The sequence below is a fragment of the Lepisosteus oculatus genome, chromosome 23 (genome assembly GCF_040954835.1).
Source record: "Lepisosteus oculatus isolate fLepOcu1 chromosome 23, fLepOcu1.hap2, whole genome shotgun sequence".
Lineage (NCBI taxonomy): Eukaryota > Metazoa > Chordata > Actinopteri > Semionotiformes > Lepisosteidae > Lepisosteus > Lepisosteus oculatus.
Window position 1 is genome coordinate 15,387,035 of NC_090718.1, and position 19,246 is coordinate 15,406,280.

General features: G+C 56.9%; 1 protein-coding gene across 1 annotated transcript; it reads left to right on the top strand.

Moving 5' to 3' along the window:
• The first annotated feature begins 47 nt into the window (after window positions 1-47).
• On the top strand, window positions 48-17,471 carry alg9 (ALG9 alpha-1,2-mannosyltransferase). Its single transcript, XM_015337598.2, has 15 exons — window positions 48-330; window positions 1,674-1,809; window positions 2,364-2,498; window positions 3,167-3,237; window positions 4,302-4,390; window positions 4,810-4,945; window positions 6,072-6,159; window positions 6,304-6,409; window positions 7,365-7,487; window positions 8,235-8,389; window positions 8,555-8,684; window positions 8,779-8,926; window positions 9,440-9,569; window positions 13,240-13,370; window positions 15,696-17,471. The coding sequence occupies exons 1-15, from the start codon at window positions 185-187 to the stop codon at window positions 15,817-15,819; spliced, it is 1,848 nt and encodes a 615-aa protein (XP_015193084.2). The 5' UTR covers window positions 48-184; the 3' UTR covers window positions 15,820-17,471.
• Window positions 17,472-19,246: the final 1,775 nt, after the last annotated feature.

The window sequence follows — 19,246 nt, forward strand, 5'->3', positions numbered from 1 at the left end:
AATAATGGTAATAAATAATGGTAAAACTGGAATTGCGTTATCGATCAATCCTGTGTAGTTTGTCCAATTGATGACGCTGTAGTATGGGCTGTACGTGTGCCCTTACTCAATATGGCCACCTGACAGTCCATTAGGGCCAACGGCTTTTGTGTGCGGCTGAAGCCGAGCTGTGCCAGTAGCAGACATGGCGGCAAGGGGTCTCCGGCAGAGAGTCAGGCGAGGAAGCAAGCAGGAGGCAAACAGCGGGAGCCCCAAAGTCGGCAGCGACCCCAGGATCAGAGACGAAATCAAAGGATCGGAGGAGAGTAAAACCTCGGAAACCAGGAATGAGTGAGTGCCGCGATCTCTCGGTCTATGGCATCTCTCTGGCAGTGTCAGCAGCTCGCATCTGCAACTCCATTTAAGCTACCCGAGCAATCCCACTTCTCCAGTCTCGATTGCGGGTTTAACATTCAGACAACGGCATCACGCCTGACTTAGAGATCGGGCTCCGTGCTTTCAGGAGGAGACGCTGAATCGTGCTGAACATCTGGAAAAGAAACGCGCACCGCTCGTTTTGGTCTCTTTTCATTCATTGCGAAGCTGCCTCTGCACAACACGTAGCCGCGCACCCGTGCGCTCTGGCAGCCGGGAAGAACACGTCACCCCTGCCGTGCGCGCAGAGGTGTGCAGGTGCTGGCGGTGTCGGGCTGTGAAGATCGCGATCAGAGGGTTCCTCCCTGACCCGTGCTTCGGTTCGGTTGATTTGTCGTATGCGCAAGTGCCATGAAATGCTTATTTGCATGTGTGCCCCGATACTAAGACGTTAAGGAATCACCAAAACATAAACACAGAAAAGCAGCAACAACAACAAGTTAATAACACCCAAAAAGTCAGACAAGCAGTGTGAGAAGAAAAAATGAGTAGCTGGTGTGTGGGGAGAGGACTGGAGCATCATCCAGGTGGGGCTGCACACTGGTGGGGGTGGAGGGGATCGCCATGACCTGTAAAGAGCTCTGAGTGGAGTGTCCAGAAAAGAGCTATAGAAGTGTGAGGAATTATTATTAATTCTTATTAGTTCAGTAATCTGACAGTTTGTGGGAAGAAACTGTCTCTGAATCTGGAAGTCCGTGCCTTTATGCTCACTTACCAGAGGGCAGGAGGGAGAAAAGTGAGGAACTGTGACCGTCGGGGGTCCGCGCGGGCTCGTTTCCTCCCGCCACACCTGGGGAGCCAACCCGGGTCTCCGGCGGAACGCACCAGAGAGCCAGCCGGGGGAGCTAAAGGAGACCTCCCCCAGCCCAGGGCGATGACGTCGCTGTATCCGAACTAGCTCCGCTACACAAGCAGGCAGGCAGGTCTGCGTATCCTGTCCAGCTGTGCGGCGAGTGAATTAAGAGAGGGAGGTGTAGCACAGCACACAGAAGCAGTGGTACAAGTCTGTCGAGGGGCGCTGTCAATCTGGGGCACACCAGGGTGCCGAGGGAGAACTGCGGAGATCGGTGGGCCTGTCCTCACCCCCGAGCTGCCCCGGCCAGTGTGCGTGAGCTCCTGGGGTACTAGTGCAAGTTCCAGGCCTGTGGCAGTCGCCTCACTAGGATACAATCACAGGTCTTGTAACACTCTGTGCCTGCTGGTCCCCTGCGCCGCGTCTGTCCCTTTCACCCGTCTCTCTGTGTCTCCCCCTCCTGCAGGGGCTCCAGCAGGGCGGGGCAGGTGTGGGCGCCCGAGGGCTCCACGGCCTTCAAGTGCCTGGTCTCCGCCCGCTTCTGCGCCGCGCTGCTCAGCAACATCTCCGACTGCGACGAGACCTTCAACTACTGGGAGCCCGTGGGTACCGCCACCCCGCCGCAGGGCTCCTGACTCCTGCTGCCTGCCCCTGGCTCTCACAGGGCGGGGCGTCCTGCCTCGGACACGCTCACGCCGGCTCACGACGGCTCGCGCCAACTCACGCCAACTCACGCCAACTCACGCCAACTCACGACGGCTCACACCAGTTCACGACGGCTCACACCAGTTCACGACGGCTCACACCAGTTCACGACAGCTCACGCCGGCTCACATCGGTTCACGCCGGCTCACGACAGCTCAGACCATCAATTTAAACTACCTAGATTCAAGTGCAGTAGAAATAAGTTCTCCTTTAGAATCTTTTATTCCCAAGGCTATTAACCTGCTTAATGTGAACAATTGATTGTATATTTTATTGCATTTATGTTTATTTTCTTTCTTTTTCATCATACATGTAATGTATTATTTGTTAATGTGTTCATGTTGTGTTAACTGTATTGTGCATTGTGTTTACCTACCTGCAAAGCAAATTTCCCATCTGGGACACTAAAAGGAAGTACAGTGCAGTAAGTCATGTGTCTCCTCCCTCCTAGACCCACTTCCTGCTGTACGGGAAGGGCATGCAGACCTGGGAGTACTCGCCCACGTACGCCATCCGCTCCTACGCCTACCTGTGGCTCCACGCCCTCCCGGCCTGCTTCCACGCCAGGATCCTGCAGACCAACAAGGTGAGCGCCCCCTGCAGGCCCACAGGGTGAGAGGCTCATATAGACCAACAGGTGAGCGCCCCCTGCAGGCCCACAGGGTGAGAGGCCCATAAAGACCAACAGGTGAGCGCCCCCTGCAGGCCCACAGGGTGAGAGGCCCATTAAGACCAACAGGTGAGCGCCCCCTGCAGGCCCACAGGGTGAGAGGCTCATATAGACCAACAGGTGAGCGCCCCCTGCAGGCCCACAGGGTGAGAGGCCCATTAAGACCAACAGGTGAGCGCCCCCTGCAGGCCCACAGGGTGAGAGGCTCATATAGACCAACAGGTGAGCGCCCCCTGCAGGCCCACAGGGTGAGAGGCCCATAAAGACCAACAGGTGAGCGCCCCCTGCAGGGCAACAGGGTCAGAGGCCCATAAAGACCAACAGGTGAGCGCCCCCTGCAGGGCAACAGGGTGAGTGGCTCACAGGGCAGCAGAGAGGACACCGTGTTGCACCAGGAGCTCAGGCTCTCCCCCTTGCTGTGGCCCTCACGGTGTCTCTCGCTCTGGAGCCCAGATCCCCCTCCCAGCTGTCCCCGACGGATCCGGCGCCCCCTGCAGGTCGGGTCTCGGGAGAGGCCGGGCTCCGGCTCCAGAGACTCCCCCTCCCCTGCCTCCCTCTGACAGTCCGCTCTGCTCCCTTCGCAGGTCCTGGTCTTCTACTTCCTGCGCTGCCTGCTGGCCTTCGCCTGCTGCGTCTGTGAGCTCTACTTCTACAAGTCAGTGAGGACCCCCGTCACACCCCCCCACTACACCACTGAACACAGGAATGGTCACACACGAGCTGGTCCGGCTGGTGCCCGGCAGCGAGTCGATCCCAGCTGGGTCTTCAAGGGAACTGCAGTCCCAGTTTCTCAGACCGGTTCTCCAATCTCGGTCACAAAATAAACCACAAATCATAAATGACGAATTTCAAATCAATCGCAAAATCTTAAGCTTTGCGAGAGCGTTGTGAGTCACCATGTTGTCGGAAAGCTCACCACGGTCTCGCCACGGGTGAGAGTGAGTTTGTGAGAATTGTGACAAGAGGCGGCCCTTCCTGCTCACTAGTCCCTGCACTGAATGATGTGATGGGATGGACGAGTGAATATGTACAGGTTGTGCAGCAGAAATGTTCAAACATGAGTTAACAAGTAGTATTTGTTAGCAAGCCTGTCTCGAAATCAAAAACAATATTTCAATTCAATTAAACTTTATTTGTCATTATAGGGGTGCAAAGTAAAGTGAAAAGTGTTTCTCATTAGTCTCTCGGGTGCAGTATATAAATAGATCAGAAGACAAGACAATAGACAGTAACACAATAACAATGACAATGTAAACAACAGTATGATGCCAGTGCAAAATCGTCAAAAACTGCAAATACGCAAACGGAGAAAAGTATACAAACAGGACAAAAACAGTGCAAAAGTAGTTCGGGGAACAGTGCAAAAATAATAGGGTTAGAGTTAATAAATAGTCCAACTCAACTAGTACAGTTTTAAGCACAATTTCAGCTTACAGTACATTGAGTTGTCATGTATGTAGTGGTGTAGGAGCACAGTCATTGTGGGTACAGGAAGAAGAGAGGAGAGATCAGAGTATGATGGGAGGGAGTGGGGGCGTCACTAAAGAGGGCTAATAAAGTGATCTTATCTCTTCTTCTTGGGTTCTCTTGTGTCCTTTGACGTGTATTTCGCTGTTGGTCTTGAAGGCCTCCACGTTGGTCAGGCCCCTGGGCGAGCAGCTGCCCTCTGCCCTGCCCCTGCAGGCCCTCACCCTATGCCCTGTGTTCTGTGTGCCGCAGGGCCGTGTGCAAGAAGTTCGGGCTCCACGTGGGCCGCCTCATGCTGGCGTTTCTGGTGCTGAGCGCGGGGATGTTCTGCTCGGCCGCAGGTAGGGCGTGGCTGGTCTCGTCTGGGGGGAGGGTGGGGGTGGGCCGGGCCGATGCCCCCAGCGCTGAAGCTGGTCAGCCAGCCCGTGGCCAACACCCGGCACGAAACCGAGCCCTCACAAACACGGCAGTATCTGTCGTCCTCGGGAGCTCATCCTGGTTTATTTTTTGCTCTTTGACCCGCAAAGCTTTGTGCTGCTCAGCTCCCTGAGCTAAACCCGAGTTAGCCGGTGCCCAGTGTTCAGAGTCATCACGAGATCCTGTGGGGGAGCTGTCCTGGCTCTCGCTCTCTGCCAGGACGCCCTGCTTTCAGGTCGTGTTTTTCAGAAATGTGCCGGAATCGTTGCCTCTTTCCTCTCTCTGTCTGGATGCTGAGCTGCAGGCTGACTTGTGCGCTCTTGTCTGGTCTCTGTGTCCCCAGCCTACCTGCCGAGCAGCTTCTGCATGTACTGCACCCTGGTGGCCATGACAGGCTGGTTCCAGGACCGGCCGGGGGTGGCCGTGCTGGGGGTGGCCGCCGGGGCCCTCGTGGGGTGGCCCTTCAGTGCCCTGCTGGGGTGAGTGTACCGGCCTGCACTGGCACTGTCGCTGGGGGGGCCAGACTGGGTCTCCCAAGAAGCACATGGACACACACACAGACAGGAAGCCCCCAGTCGCTGAACTTCCAGATGGTGATAAACCCCGTTGATCCGCAGTCTGACGCCCTGTCTGCTGGGTGTGGCCCCATGGAGATTTGGAGAGCGAGAGTTTTAAGGTTTGGGATGGACGTTGGGGAAACGGGGAATGAAGGGACCCTGATCTTGAGCCTGTTACCCTGCAGACGGAGTGAGAACCCCAGCTGTCTCCCCTGGCTGCTCATCACAAATTCCGTGTGGAACGTTTTAATAATAACTCCTTACTCTTATAGCGCGCTTTTCTGGACCGTCCACTCAGAGCTCTTTACAGGTCATGGGGATCCCCTCCACCCCCACCAGTGTGTACCCCCACCTGGATGATGCTCCAGTCCTCTCCCCACACACCAGCTCTCAGTGGGGAGGAGAGCAGAGTGATGAGGCCAGTTCAGAGACGGGGGTTATTAGGAGGCCATGATGGGTAAAGGCCGATGGGGAAATTTGGCCAGGACACTGGGGTAACACCCCTACTCTTTTCGAGAAACACCCCGGGATTGTTAATGACCTCAGAGAGTCAGGACCTCGGTTTTATGTCTCATCTGAAGGACGGCGCCTGTTTACAGTATAGTGTCCCCATCACTGTACTGGGGCATTAGGACCCACACAGACCCCAGGGTGAGCGCCCCCTACTGGCCCCACTGACACCTCTTCCAGCAGCAGCCTCAGCTCTCCCAGGAGTGACCCCTCCAGGCGCTGGCCAGGCTCACACTGCTGGGCTCCAGGGGGGCTGCCAGCTGGGAGCTGCGGGGTGATAGGGCTGCTGGCACATTCTTTCTTATTGAAGACGATCAGTTCGCCCACAGCAAAAAGTTAAAAACACTGCAGCAGTCTGGGCTTGAGCACATCAAGGGTGGCAGGCAAGAGGGGGTTGGGGGAGTCTGGAGCCCCCCTCCTGGCCGTGTGGGGTGGGCCCCGAGAGAGAGCTGCCCTCGCTGGGCTGGGCACACCGACTGGACAGAAGGAGCTCCCCCTGGCCGCGACCTTTGACCCCGGTCCCTCCTGTCCCCCCCAGGCTCCCCATCGCCTTCGACCTGCTGCTGCTGCGCAGGAGGTGGAGGAGCTTCCTCTCCTGGACGCTGCTGGCCCTGGCGCTGCTCCTGGTAAGGCCGCTGGACCTGCGTACAGGGCAGGAGCTCGCTGACCGGCCGGGGGGGGCGCTGTCCCGCGCTGTAGCCTTGTACCGCTGCTCCGGCGAAGCCGCCCCCTCCTCTCGTGTCAGACAGCGCGCTCTCCTCTCTGCTCAGGTCCCTGTGGTGGTGCTGGACAGTCACTGCTACGGCAAGCTGGTGATCGCCCCTCTCAACATCGTCCTCTACAACGTCTTCACCCCCCATGGGCCCGACCTATACGGTGAGGGCTTTATTTCTGTTCCTGTTTTCGAGTTCTTTAGACGTTTGCCATGACGGAACTATTATAAATAACTCTACCAGCCTGCTGCAGGACTCCTTTTCCCCACGGGGCACGGAAAACTGTAATTAGAGGGAATGGCCACAGGAGGGCAGGACGGAGGCTATAGTGATCGACCGCAGAATATCAGCGTCGAGCCTGCGAGCTGTAGTTCTGAGACACAGCCACAAGAGGGCAGCGCAGGGCTTCCCGTCTCTGCCCCAGTCCGCCCTACAGTACCTGCAGCTGACTGTACTGAGCAGAGGAGCCTGAGCAGTGGTGGGTTTCTGCAGCGACCTCGTCCTGCAGTTTCTCCATCTCCTCCAGATTCTGTGTAGGATGAGTGTGGTGACTGTGGGAGACACAGTCAGCTCAGCGTGGGGGTCTCGGGTTCACCTCCCAGTCTCTCCTATAAAAGCCGGATGGTGAAAAAAACTTGTTGATCCGCAGTCTGACTCCCTGTCTGCTGGGTGTGGCCCCTCGGAATTTGGAGAACGAGAGTTTTAAGGTTTGGGATTGACGTTGGGGAACAGGGAGCGATGGTACCCCAATCTTGAGCCTGTTACCCTGCAGCTGGAGTGAGAACCCCATCTGTCTCCCCTGGCTGTTTGCTATGAATTCCCTGAGGACTGTTCTTCTTGTTGGAGACGAGTACAGGCATCTTTTTTTCCTCGTGACATATCCCATGATGCCCGTTAGTATCGTCCGTGTCAGGCCCTGTGTGAGGCACAAGGGCAGCGTCAGCAGGCTGTGTGGGAGAGCTGCTGAAGAGTCAGATTGCTCTTGTGTTTTTCTTCCCAAACTACGGTTGTTTGCCGTGACCTCTGAGTGTTCGCGCTTGAGCAGCCTCGGTCCCGGTGCAGCAGGTCAGGGAGCAGCTGCAGGAAAGTCAAGGTCTGCTCTGTGTGTGTGCTTGCAGGCACAGAGCCCTGGCATTACTACTTCGTGAACGGCTTCCTGAACTTCAACCTGGTGTTCGTGCTGGCGCTGCTGGCCCTGCCCCTCACCGCGATCATGGAGGCCTTGCTGCACCGCTTCAACGGTAGGGATACCGGATACCGGATACCGGATACCGGCCACAGAATCCCAGTGTGGATCTCTCACTGCTCTCTTGATCATGCACAGCTCAACCCTGGTGTCCAGGGCTGTGAGGGGTCAGTGAGTCCGGGGCTGTGAGGGGTCAGTGAGTCCGGGGCTGTGAGGGGTCAGTGTGTCCGGGGCTGTGAGGGGTCAGTGTGTCCAGCACTGTGAGGGGTCAGTGTGTCCAGCACTGTGAGGGGTCAGTGAGTCCGGGGCTGTGAGGGGTCAGTGTGTCCAGCACTGTGAGGGGTCAGTGAGTCCGGGGCTGTGAGGGGTCAGTGTGTCCGGGGCTGTGAGGGGTCAGTGTGTCCAGAACTGTGAGGGGTCAGTGTGTCCGGGGCTGTGAGGGGTCAGTGTGTCCAGAACTGTGAGGGGTCAGTGTGTCCGGGGCTGTGAGGGGTCAGTGTGTCCAGAACTGTGAGGGGTCAGTGTGTCCGGGGCTGTGAGGGGTCAGTGTGTCCAGAACTGTGAGGGGTCAGTGAGTCCAGAACTGTGAGGGGTCAGTGAGTCCAGAACTGTGAGGGGTCAGTGTGTCCGGCGCTGTGGGGGGTCAGTGTGTCCAGTGTTGTTTTGGACATTAAGTCAAGCTCAATAAGGTCCCGTGGAGAAGGAGCCTGGCAGCCTGGCTGTGGGAGAGAAGAGGCCTCGTCTTGTGAGAGCAGCAGAGCGCCTCAGTGTGACCTGTGTGTGTGTGTGTCTCTCTTTCCAGTGCAGAACCTGGGCCGGCCCTACTGGCTCACCCTGTCACCCATGTACATCTGGATGCTGGTGTTCTTCACACGCCCCCACAAGGAGGAGCGCTTCCTGTTTCCCATCTACCCCCTCATCTGCCTGTGCGGAGCTGTGGCGCTGTCGTCCCTGCAGGTGGGTCAGAGAGAGGAGCGCGAGGAGGGAGACGGAACGGGCAGGACACGAGAAAACGACCTGCCTGGGGCCGCTGCAGGTGTCCTCTCTCTCCCGGGGCATCACGGGGCGCGGGCTGCCCGCTCGTGCCCTCTGACCCCGGCCTGTGTCCTCTCCGCCTTTCAGAAGTGCTACCACTTCCTGTTCCAGCGGTACCGCCTGGAGCACTACACAGTGTCCTCCCACTGGCTGGCCCTGGGCTGCGTCCTGCTGTCCTCCCTGCTGTCTCTCTCGCGCTCCGTCGCCCTGTTCCGAGGTGAGGCTGCCGGCGCCGCCCACGCCTGCCTGCCCGCGGGCGCCCGCCCCCAGCTCTGTCGTAACGCCCCCCTGTCCGTCCTGTGCACCCACAGGGTACCACGCTCCCCTCGACCTGTACCCAGAATTCCACCGCATCGCCAAGGACCCCAGCATCCACACGGTGCCCGAGGGCAGGCCGGTCAGCGTGTGTGTGGGCAAGGAGTGGCACCGCTTCCCCAGCAGCTTCCTGCTGCCCGACAAGTGAGTCGCACCTGGGGGAGAGTGTGTGAGTGTGTGTGAGTGTGTGTGTGTGAGCCTGGGGGAGTGTGTGTGTGTGAGCCTGGGGGAGTGTGTGTGTGTGTGACCCTGGGGGAGTGTGTGTGTGTGTGTGACCCTGGGGGAGTGTGTGTGTGTGTGACCCTGGGGGAGTGTGTGTGTGTGTGTGACCCTGGGGGAGTGTGTGTGTGTGTGAGAGTCTGGGGGAGTGTGTGTGTGTGTGTGTGTGTGTGTGTGTGTGTGAGATTCTGGGGGGTGTGTGAGTGTGAGCCCGGGGGAGTGTGTGTGTGTGTGAGTGAGAGTCTGGGGGAGTGTGTGTGTGTGTGAGTGAGAGTCTGGGGGAGTGTGTGTGTGTGTGAGAGTGTGAGAGTCTGGGGGAGTGTGTGTGTGTGTGAGAGTGTGAGAGTCTGGGGGAGTGTGTTCCTCAGTTGCTCACCCGGAGGTTGTTCCTCTGTGTCCTGGTGACACTCCGGCCTCCCTGTCTGCTCTGTGTCTCAGCTGGCATCTGCAGTTCATCCAGTCGGAGTTCCGGGGACAGCTGCCCCAGCCGTACCCCCAGGGCCCCCGCGCCACGCAGACGGTGCCTGAGCACGTGAACGACCAGAACCTGGAGGAGCCCTCCCGATACGTGAGTCCGGCCGCCGGGCCCCCCAGTGCAGCACGAGGGGCTGCATGCAAACCGGGCTCATTCAGCCCGTGCCCCCCCAGCCCCCCACGTGCGTGCCGCCTGCTCTTGCGCACCCTCTTCCTCGTCCCGCGGGGTGGGGGCTGCACCCCTCTGCTCAGGGCTCGCCTGTCTGCCAGGTGTCGACCCCGGCCTGCGGGCGAAACAGTGCACCCTGGGTACTGCTCTGTGTCCGAACGACCCCCTCCCCGGCGTTGTTTTGTTTTGCAGCCTGCAGCCCTGATTGCGCTCTGAGTTAACGCTGGGGGGCGCCCTGTCGATCGGACAGGCGGGCTGTTTGAGGCCGGCGCGGTCAGGCTGGAGCGCCGGAGCCCCCCGATGGCGTAATACCGTGCTCTCCTGCGCCCCCTCGTCCGCTCGGCTCACGGATGCGCCACCGACCTAAATTAACACGCGATGGGGGAGAAAGGCGCTATATGAGCATGATTCACGGTGGGTTGAGAGTCCCGCACAGCCGGCGGGTGGCGGGGGGGTTAGTGACCAGGGGCCGTGCCCGCAGGGTCTGTCGTGGTGCCAGGGCGGCAGTCTGGCTGCTGGCTCCTGGCCCCTCATTCGCGCAGCGCGGCGTGCAGAGTCCGGGTCACACCGCCTGACCCTTCTACCTGGGTCTGCTTCTGAGACACAGGCGCAAAGGGAACAAGAAGAGAAAAGTTGTGCGTTTAAAGTTTTACTCCCAGAAAGCCTCCTGCCCCCCAGCCCCCCCTCCAGTGAGCAGTGAGTCATGGCTCCTGTTATAGGGCCCTGAGTATTTTTCTCATTTGCTGTTGTTGGTGTTGGAATCGCAGAGAATAGTTTTGTGTGCGTGTCTGAGTCACTGGATAGACAGCTTTCTCTCTGGGCCTGTGAGCTGAGCAGCAGGTATTTATGGTCCATTGACGTTGCCTGTCGTCATTGCGTTCAGGCTACAGTGAATCGGAGAAGTTGATCATCTTGCTGCTCCGCGATTCCCTGCTGTCCACACCCTGTTCTCCTGTCTGCTGCTCTGTGATTCCCTGCTGTCCACACCCTGTCCTCCTGTCTGCTGCTCCGCGATTCCCTGCTGTCCACACCCTGTTCTCCTGTCTGCTGCTCTGCGATTCCCTGCTGTCCACACCCTGTTCTCCTGTCTGCTGCTCTGCGATTCCCTGCTGTCCACACCCTGTTCTCCTGTCTGCTGCTCCGCGATTCCCTGCTGTCCACACCCTGTTCTCCTGTCTGCTGCTCTGTGATTCCCTGCTGTCCAAACCCTGTCCTCCTGTCTGCTGCTCTGTGATTCCCTGCTGTCCACACCCTGTTTGCCTGTGTGCTGCTAAGACAGGCTGAAAGAACTGATCCTTGTTAGTCTTGTACAGAGAAGATTATGAGAGGGCCTGTTATGGGCAGTAACAAAGTCAAGCCATCAGACTTCTTCAGAACCAACAATGAAAAACAGACTAGAGGTCACAAGTGGAAACTACATGGAAGTGCATTAAAAACAGAGAACAGGTGGTGCTCCTTTGCCCAAAGGGTGGTGGGAGTGTGGAACAAGCTGTTCAGCCATGATCTTGAAGCTAATAATTTGGCTTCATGGCTGGATGAGATCATTGGAACAATTATCCGCTTACTACAGTTGTACTGAATACGTGTACTGAATCTGTGTACGAAAACATGTCTCAAACCTGCAATGCTGTGCTGTGGGAGATGGGTGTTTTGCTGTGTTTGGCGGAGGCCATGGTTTAATAGAAGTGCAGTAGGACAAGAGCAGACCTAGGAGCTTATAGAAAGTTGGTTTGACCAGTAAGCCTAGCAGCGAGTCTGTCAGTTTGAAAGTGAGTCACTGGAGGGAGCTATAAAAAGGTACCGGCTGAATGTGGTTTTATAGAATTGTCTCTGACCGTTTGAACAAACAGCACTGCCACTAGAGTCAGGCATTGCCTTTTGAATAGTACCTTCTACCCTTTGGCATTTGAAGAAAGAGATGTATGCTTTTTTATTTCTTCCTTCATTTCACATTGCTCCTTATTTCTTTCAGCAAATATTTGATTCATTTTTTATCCTCAGAAATGAGTCATATGTCTTGAAGCTATAATCATCTGTCCCTTTGCAGAGCAGACAAAGTACAACACAGGAGCTCTGTCTGTGTGTCTACAGTACAGCACAGGCAACAGGAGCTCCGTCTGTGTGTCTACAGTACAGCACAGGGCAACAGGAGCTCCGTCTGTGTGTCTACAGTACAGCACAGGCAACAGGGGCTCTGTCTGTGTGTCTACAGTACAGCACAAGCAACAGGGGCTCTGTCTGTGTGTCTACAGAACAGCACAGACAACAGGAGCTCCGTCTGTGTGTCTGAAGTACAACACAGGCAACAGGAGCTCTGTCTGTGTGTCTACAGTACAGCACAGCCAACAGGAGCTCTGTCTGTGTGTCTACAGTACAGCACAGGGCAACAGAGCTCTATATGTCTGGGTCCCTACACAGGTGCAGCAGATTCAGCAGATCCACCACAATGTCATTATCCTCAAACTTACTTTCAATGCACCCCAATCCTACCACACTGTTATTGAGAAACAATAATGTTTTTAAAAAAAGCACTGGCAATGCTGATAGTTGTTTTATGCAATGAAAGGGAATGCTATTGGACAGCTCAGATCCCTTAGTCCAACCACATTGGGAAATGAAATATGTACTTGGGCATGAGGATTACCGGGATTTGACTTTAAAATGTTAAAAGTGGGAAAACACGTCATGACTGGGATCACGGGTGTGAGCGTCTGCAGTGGATCAGAGGCAGGAGGGAGAGAGGGTCCCGAGAGGCGGGGGGAATCGCCAAGAGCAGATTAGTACTTGAGTCACCTTGTCAGCACAGACCTGAAAATAGACACGGCCTCGGCTGTCACAGCAGACAGCTGGGGGCCGGAGCAGCGTGTTCCAGAGGTGTCTGGGTTGGAGCTGGAGGAGGGCAGCACATACAGGAAGCGCACTCCCACACTACGGACACAAACTCCCCTCCTGTCTCTGCGCTCTGCTAGACTCCCATTGCATAGCAGGTAGAGCCATTCCAGGGTTTACCCGAAACTTCAGCATTCTGCATCAAGGCCATCCTGCTGCTGCTTTGTACAAGCTCGGCCCCCTTCTTTGAGTGATGATGTCAGTATCCTATAAACCAGTACATGTACGAGAGCCAGCAGGTCTTAAACACAGGAAGGGACCCAAATGCCCTGAGCTGGGACAGGGCTCTAATCTGTTGTTTATCTGCCAGGGAAGATGCGCAGTTGTTGACCTCTGTGTCATGGCAGATGTGGCTGTGAGCTAGGTTCTACCTGCGGTGCCCGGATCTGGCCTGTGCATGTTTTGAAAACCCGAGATTGAAAAGGAGTGTTCGAGCTCTAAACGCAAGTCCAGGTTTCGAAAGATTGAGCACAGGCCAGTCCTGCGCGTCTGCCAGTGTGTCCGGCGTGTGTCCGGCGTGTGTCCGGCGTGTGTCCGGCGTGTGTCCGGCGTGTGTCCGGCGTGTGTGCGGCTTGTGTCCGGTGTGTGTGCAGCATGTCCAGTGTGTGTCCAGTGTGTGTGCAGCATGTCCAGTGTGTGTCCAGGCGGAGAGCATGGGTGTCCTGCTGTGTGACTATACTAGTGTTGACACGCTCGTCCTCCGCAGGTGGACATCAAGCAGTGCCACTACCTGGTGGACCTGGACACTGCGGCCGAAGCTCCTCGAGAGCCTCGCTACGCGGCCAACAAGGAGGAGTGGACTGTCATCGCCTACAAGCCCTTCCTGGACTCCGCCAGGTGAGCGGCTGCACTGACCGCTGGACGTCCAGCCCAGTGCCCCAGGCGGGGTCAGACTCCCAGGAGCAGGGGTGGTGTCGAAGGTGCCTGCCTGGGCTGAGAGACAGTAAGAACCCCTCTCTCTGGAGCTCCGGCAGACAGCTGTGTCACAGGACAAGAGCAGAGATGTCAATACATACTGCACACATTCCTGCTGTGCCCTCCCCCTGTCTCTCTCCTTCTCCCTCTCTCTCTCTCCTCCTGCCCCTGTGTCTGTCCTGCTGCCCCTCTCCCTCTCTCTCTCCTTCTCCCTCTCCCTCTCCCCTCCTGCCCCTCTCTCTCTCTCCTTCTCCCTCTCTCTCCTCCTGTCCCTGTGTCTTTCCTGCTGCCCCTCTCTCTCCTCCTGCCCCTGTGTCTGTCCTGCTGCCCCTCTCCCTCTCTCTCTCCTCCTGTCCCTGTGTCTGTCCTGCTGCCCCCCTCTCTCTCTCTCCTCCTGTCCCTGTGTCTGTCCTGCTGCTCCCTTCTCTCCTCCTGTCCCTGTGTCTGTCCTGCTGCCCCCCTCCCTCTCTTCTCCAAGGTCACCCAGCAGCGCAGCAGCAGGCTGGACTGAACGGTGGTTCCAGTTGGAAGGGAACAGCTGGAGCCTCTGTGTGGATGTTTAAAAGAAATTAGCTTTGAGAAGGAAGACAAGGACAAGCTGTTTCACTCCCGTAGATCAGACCGGATCAGGGGGCCCCATGCAGAGCCGGTAATGAGCCAGCCCGCACCCCTCTGTTCCCACTTTTTCCAATAAACCCCCCCCCCCAAAACACACACGCACAAAGACGGTGTGATCAGAGTTCGGGGGGGAGTGTAGGCCTGACTTCATCTTTGGGGAAGGAGGGGGACGTGGGTTGCTATGGTGATAAAACTCGTTTCCATGCCTGCAAAGCACCTTGACAACTGAGCTGTTATTGATGCGCTCTCTCTCTCTTTAAACATCCCGCTGTGTGTGCGTGCATGTAGGTAGATGTGTGTTGCTTTGGGGAGGGTGGGAGGAGTGTGAGTTTGTGGGGAAGCAGGAAGATAAAGCGCTAGAATCGCCCGGCCTGGGAGCCCAGCGGGTCAGTGCGAGGAGCGCGAGGACAGTTCCTGCTCGCCCCCGACAGCTCTGCAGCGCCGGCCCCCCTGCAGACTCTCGCTCCTGTGCGCTAAAGAGAACCTTCAGTGCTTCCAAGAGGAGACGATACCGCCGAAAAACCCCCACCCCCCACGTGCACGCCTCCTGCAGCAAGGCCTCGTGGGACGGCTGGCGTCTCCCTGCTTGACGTCACCGAGTGCCAGCTCGGCCCCCTGGCTGCCTGCGCTGATAAATGGTGCCAGTAATTGAATTAGAATAGCGCTCTGAGCCGGGCAACTAATTATGCCACTCAGGCAGCTCATTCATGTCAGAGGTACCTCGTTCGCCGAAGAGCCTACTGCTGCAGGAGGCTGTCACACAGCAAGCCCGGCAAGGGGAAATGTGTCCACAAGTCCACCAGGGAAAAGGGGTCTGACTCTTTTAGCTCTAAAGCCATCCACAGGGGCTTCCATAGCTGCAGTGAAACAGTTGTTTTCTTGCAAGCATGTAAACCACTGTCTTTGATCGAGCGGTACTGCAGCTCGCAGACAGGCTGCGCAGCGTAGGCCCTGGGCACATCTCTCGCCTGCGCAGTGTGCGCAGACACACCGGCAGGACATGGTAATAGTGGGCGCCGCACGAAGGGGTTCCTCTTCTGACCTCCTCTTTCCGCAGTCCGCCTGTCAGGTCCCGTGCCCCTGTGTTCCCCGGGCTGCTGTCGTGGAGAGCAGCTCTACTGCCTCATCCAGCGGCTTAAGCTGCTGATAATTTAAAAAGACTTAGAAAGCCTGGTGAAACACTCTGCGGGGAGATGGGGCTGCAGACCCCTGGTCTAATCACTTCCCCAGCCTCCTGACCCTTATCTGCTGATAGACTGGCTTGTCATTAGGCTGCAGAAGACAGACCTGTTCTTCCCCAGACAGGAGCCCCTGGCTGCACAGCCCACCTGTGGCCACCAGAGGGAGCACCGCACTCACACTGTCCCCACCACCCCGGGCCAGGGGAGGCCACAGCGGCTCCCTTGTGCTGTCTTTGCAGCTCTGCTGTGTTTCCAAATGTCTCGCCTTCTTGTGTTCTTGCCCATCAATAAGACAGCCCCTCTTCAGAAGTCTGTCAGGGGGATAGCTGGTTTGATGGGATTTCATTTGTCTTGCTACGTCGTGTATTCCTTGTTTCACAGCCTGCTAGGGGAGTGTCAGCAAGGTGTGAAATGTAACCGTCGCTCTGAGTGTCCCTGTGCCCCGCAGGTCCTCTCGGCTGCTGCGGGCCTTCTTCGTGCCATACCTGTCCGATCAGCACACCAGCTACACCAGCTACGTCATCCTCAAGCCCAGGAGGCCCAAACCGGCCCGGAAACGGACTCAGCCCTGACCGCCTGCACCCCCCGCCCCAGCCTCTCCTCCCTCTCCGCCCGCCAGCCTGCGGGGTGCCCCGTCTCGCCAGCGCGCAGGTCACTGGGGTGAGTGGGCGCTGGACTGGAGCGCTCCCTCTGCTGGGGTCCCCACGGGCTCCACACACGTCACAATACAGGGGTCCCCACGGGCTCCTCACATGTCCAATACAGGGGTTCCCACATGCTCTACACACGTCAAAACACAGGGGTCCCCACATGCTTTGCACATGTCAAATTACAGGGGTCCCCACTGGCCTGTCACACATCAAGTACAGGGGTCCCCACAGACTCCTCACACGTCAAATACAGGGGTCCCCACCGGCCTGTCATACAAGAAATACAGGGGTCCCCACGGACTCCTCACACGTCAAATACAGGGGTCCCCACCGGCCTGTCATACATGAAATACAGGGGTCCCCACAGACTCCTCACATGTCCAATACTGGGGTCCCCACAGGCTCCTCAAATGTGAAATACAGGGGTCCCCACAGCCTGTCATACGTCAAATACAGGGGGTCCAGCTGACCAGTGCAGCACTCCTCTCCCCAGGGGGAGCTCTGAGCCAAACGGCGCCCCCCCCAGCGCGCGGTCCTCGGGGAGGACTGGGTGGAGACGGGGGCGTGAATCGTGCGTCTTCTTCCGATCGCGAGCGGTCCTCCTCTCTGTGAGCGCGTGTGGGAGGGCGGGCCTGCGGCCAGTGGTCCGGAGGCCGTCTGCTTGTGTCCAGTGTTTTGAAGTTGTCGTGGCGCCGGCCCGGAGAACTCTCGGCGCTCCTGGGGCAGACCTGAAACCCGCGGGGATGCGCCCGCTGCCCCAGAGGCCTCCTGGGGTTTTGCTGACTGGGAAGCGGTGTGTGACTGTGGAGCTGTGGAGCTCCCTGTCCGGCCTACATGTCGGGGTGAAACAGCAGCCACGGTTTCCAGGCACCCCTGAAGACTGCAGCGCCCCGCTCCTGTCCCATGATGCCCTGTCGGTGAGCCGCACTCACGCGTACGCTGAGGGGGGGGGGGTCCGATTCTCTTTCATCCTTTCATTCCGGTTTGTTGCCACATTCCCACTTCGGTTGTCCTCCCAGCAGAGCTTATCCCTTCTGCTGCTGTTCCTTTTCCATTACAGTCAGACTGCGTTTGGGGGCGGGGAGGGGGGATAGAGAAGGAGGAAGAAAATGAGCATCCTGGAAGTCAGGTGACACTTTCTCAGCACAAGAAATAAAAACCTATTGTGGGTTCTGGCCCAGCAACCCTGATGTAGAGGGTTTATCTTCTGACCCTGACTGTCCTGGGGGAGCTGCCTGGCACAGAGAGTTCTGGAGGACAGGGCTCAACCCCAGCGGTCTCCTCCTCCCCCCTGGCCTCGGAGGGCCGTGCTCAGTGAGGGGGGTGGGGAGGTTTGGTGAAGAGTAATGGGTTATTCTGGGACTTCTTTCTCTATTTTTTCGGAGGGGGTTGGAGATTGTGTTTGTGTTTGACCTTCTGGCTGGGTAGCTGGGTTTTGGTAGGGGTGTCTGGTCATGCAGCCACTGAAGAGGGGAGAGGGCACCTCCTGTCAGTGTTTACATTCTGGGTGTCTGGTGTGTTGTACAGGAAAACCAAACAAGTGTTCAAATCAAATAAAAAAAGCCAAAATCAAATGTACGAGTCTCCATCCCTGAGCAGCTGTGTTCCTGTGTGTGTTTTTCCACAGTTCTGGTGCTTCCCTGTATAGTCACATTCCATGGCCAGTCTTGTTTTCATCTGGCTGATTGAGTGGGACGCAAAAGTAGATTTAATTAGCTAATTAATGGATGACCTTGGAAGGTTTTTGCTTCTGTCTCAACGTCAACCTTTTCAGCTCTTTTCCAAGTCACCTGGCTGCCCTCCTTGACGGCTGGTGAAGTCCTGTGACAATTCCAACACAGTCACCACTTTTGATCACACTCGAAACGTCAGTTCACTAAGGTTTTACATGCTTTTGCAACTTGACAGTGCTAAATCTCCCCCAAGCACATACTTTCTCTCCTCTGTCCCACCGAGCAGGTGCTCAGGGCCCCTGCCTGTGTCTGCCCCTGAGGGACAACCTCCAGGTTGCGCAACAGGAAGTGGGGCGGGGGAAGACAATAGGTGCTGCACAACCTTCAGTGCATTAGTGCTGATCTGAGTGTGTCATTAGTTAGTGTGGGCAGAAAGAGGAAAATCCAGCAAAACATCAGGCCATTGATCAAGACAGCCCAAACCGCTAATTACAAAGGAGCAGCCCTCAGGATACCTGAGCGTCTGCGAGGCAGCAGTAGGCGCTGTGTGTGCGTGTGTGTGACCCTGTCTGTATGTCAGCTTCTCTGTTCCTGGGAATGATGAGACTCCAGCGCAGTCACATGGTCCCCCGCGGGCTGGCGGGCAGGGAATCTCTTAACGAGCGCAGAATTGATGAGAGGGAACACTGGAGCTTCCCATTTTCAGCCTAATGAGGGGGGAAGGAAAGCGAGGGGATCCGTGCATCTTCCTCAGGGAGCACAGCGGAATGAGCAGACTAGAGTCAGGCTTGGCAGCTGGCACATCTGTGTAATTCTCCGGGCCGGATACTCGGCGATCCCGGGTGGGATCCTGGCAGGATCTCAAGCCAGCAGTGGATGTCAAGGGCTGATTCCCTTTCACTTTTCTAATTGGCTCGTCTCCTAAGCTGTTATGCGTGCCCTCTCTCCCATCCTCTTCTGCCCAGCTCGCAGGGCAGCTGGCCAGGCCAGCGCAGTTCTTCCAGGGAAGTGTGCCGGGGAAAGAAATGTGTGTCACGCGCTGCCTAGGAGCCCCGTCCCGAGAGCGTGAGTCCTGGAACCCGTGCGCCACAGACACGCTTCCCTCCCTCCATCCTGCTCATTCGCTCCGGAGCTGGATTTGCGGGAACAGACTGGCAACACAAACGGCTGCCGCCTGTGACAGGGGCACTCGGGACAGAATGTGGGAAAGGAGAACAAGAAGCATGTGTGTGAGTCAGCGCTCCATCAGCCGCTTCCTGAAGGAACTCAACGGACAGGCTTCAATCGCCGGGCTGGGCTGCTTGTTCCACGCTCCCACCACCCTATGCGTAAAGTGTTGCCTCATGTCCTGATTGGAAGCCGGTTCTCTTCCAGCTGGTTCTTTAGAGAAGCCAGAGTGGTGGCTTCAGCCACTTGGCCCGGCAGCTTGTTTCACACTCCCACAACTCTCTGGGTAAAGAACTGCTTTCTCGTCTTTCTTTTATGAAGAAATGCACTTCTGCGCTGTTTCCAGCAGTTTTCGTGTTTCATGGTTCGTTTTGAAGAAATCCTGTTGATTCTGGGAGGGGCTTTGGGGATTTTGAGCAGTTGCTCAGGTTTCCTCCCAGTCTTCTCTGTTCAAGACTAAAAAGATTCAATCCAGAAGCTTCATTCAAATAGTTTGTTAAAATAATAAT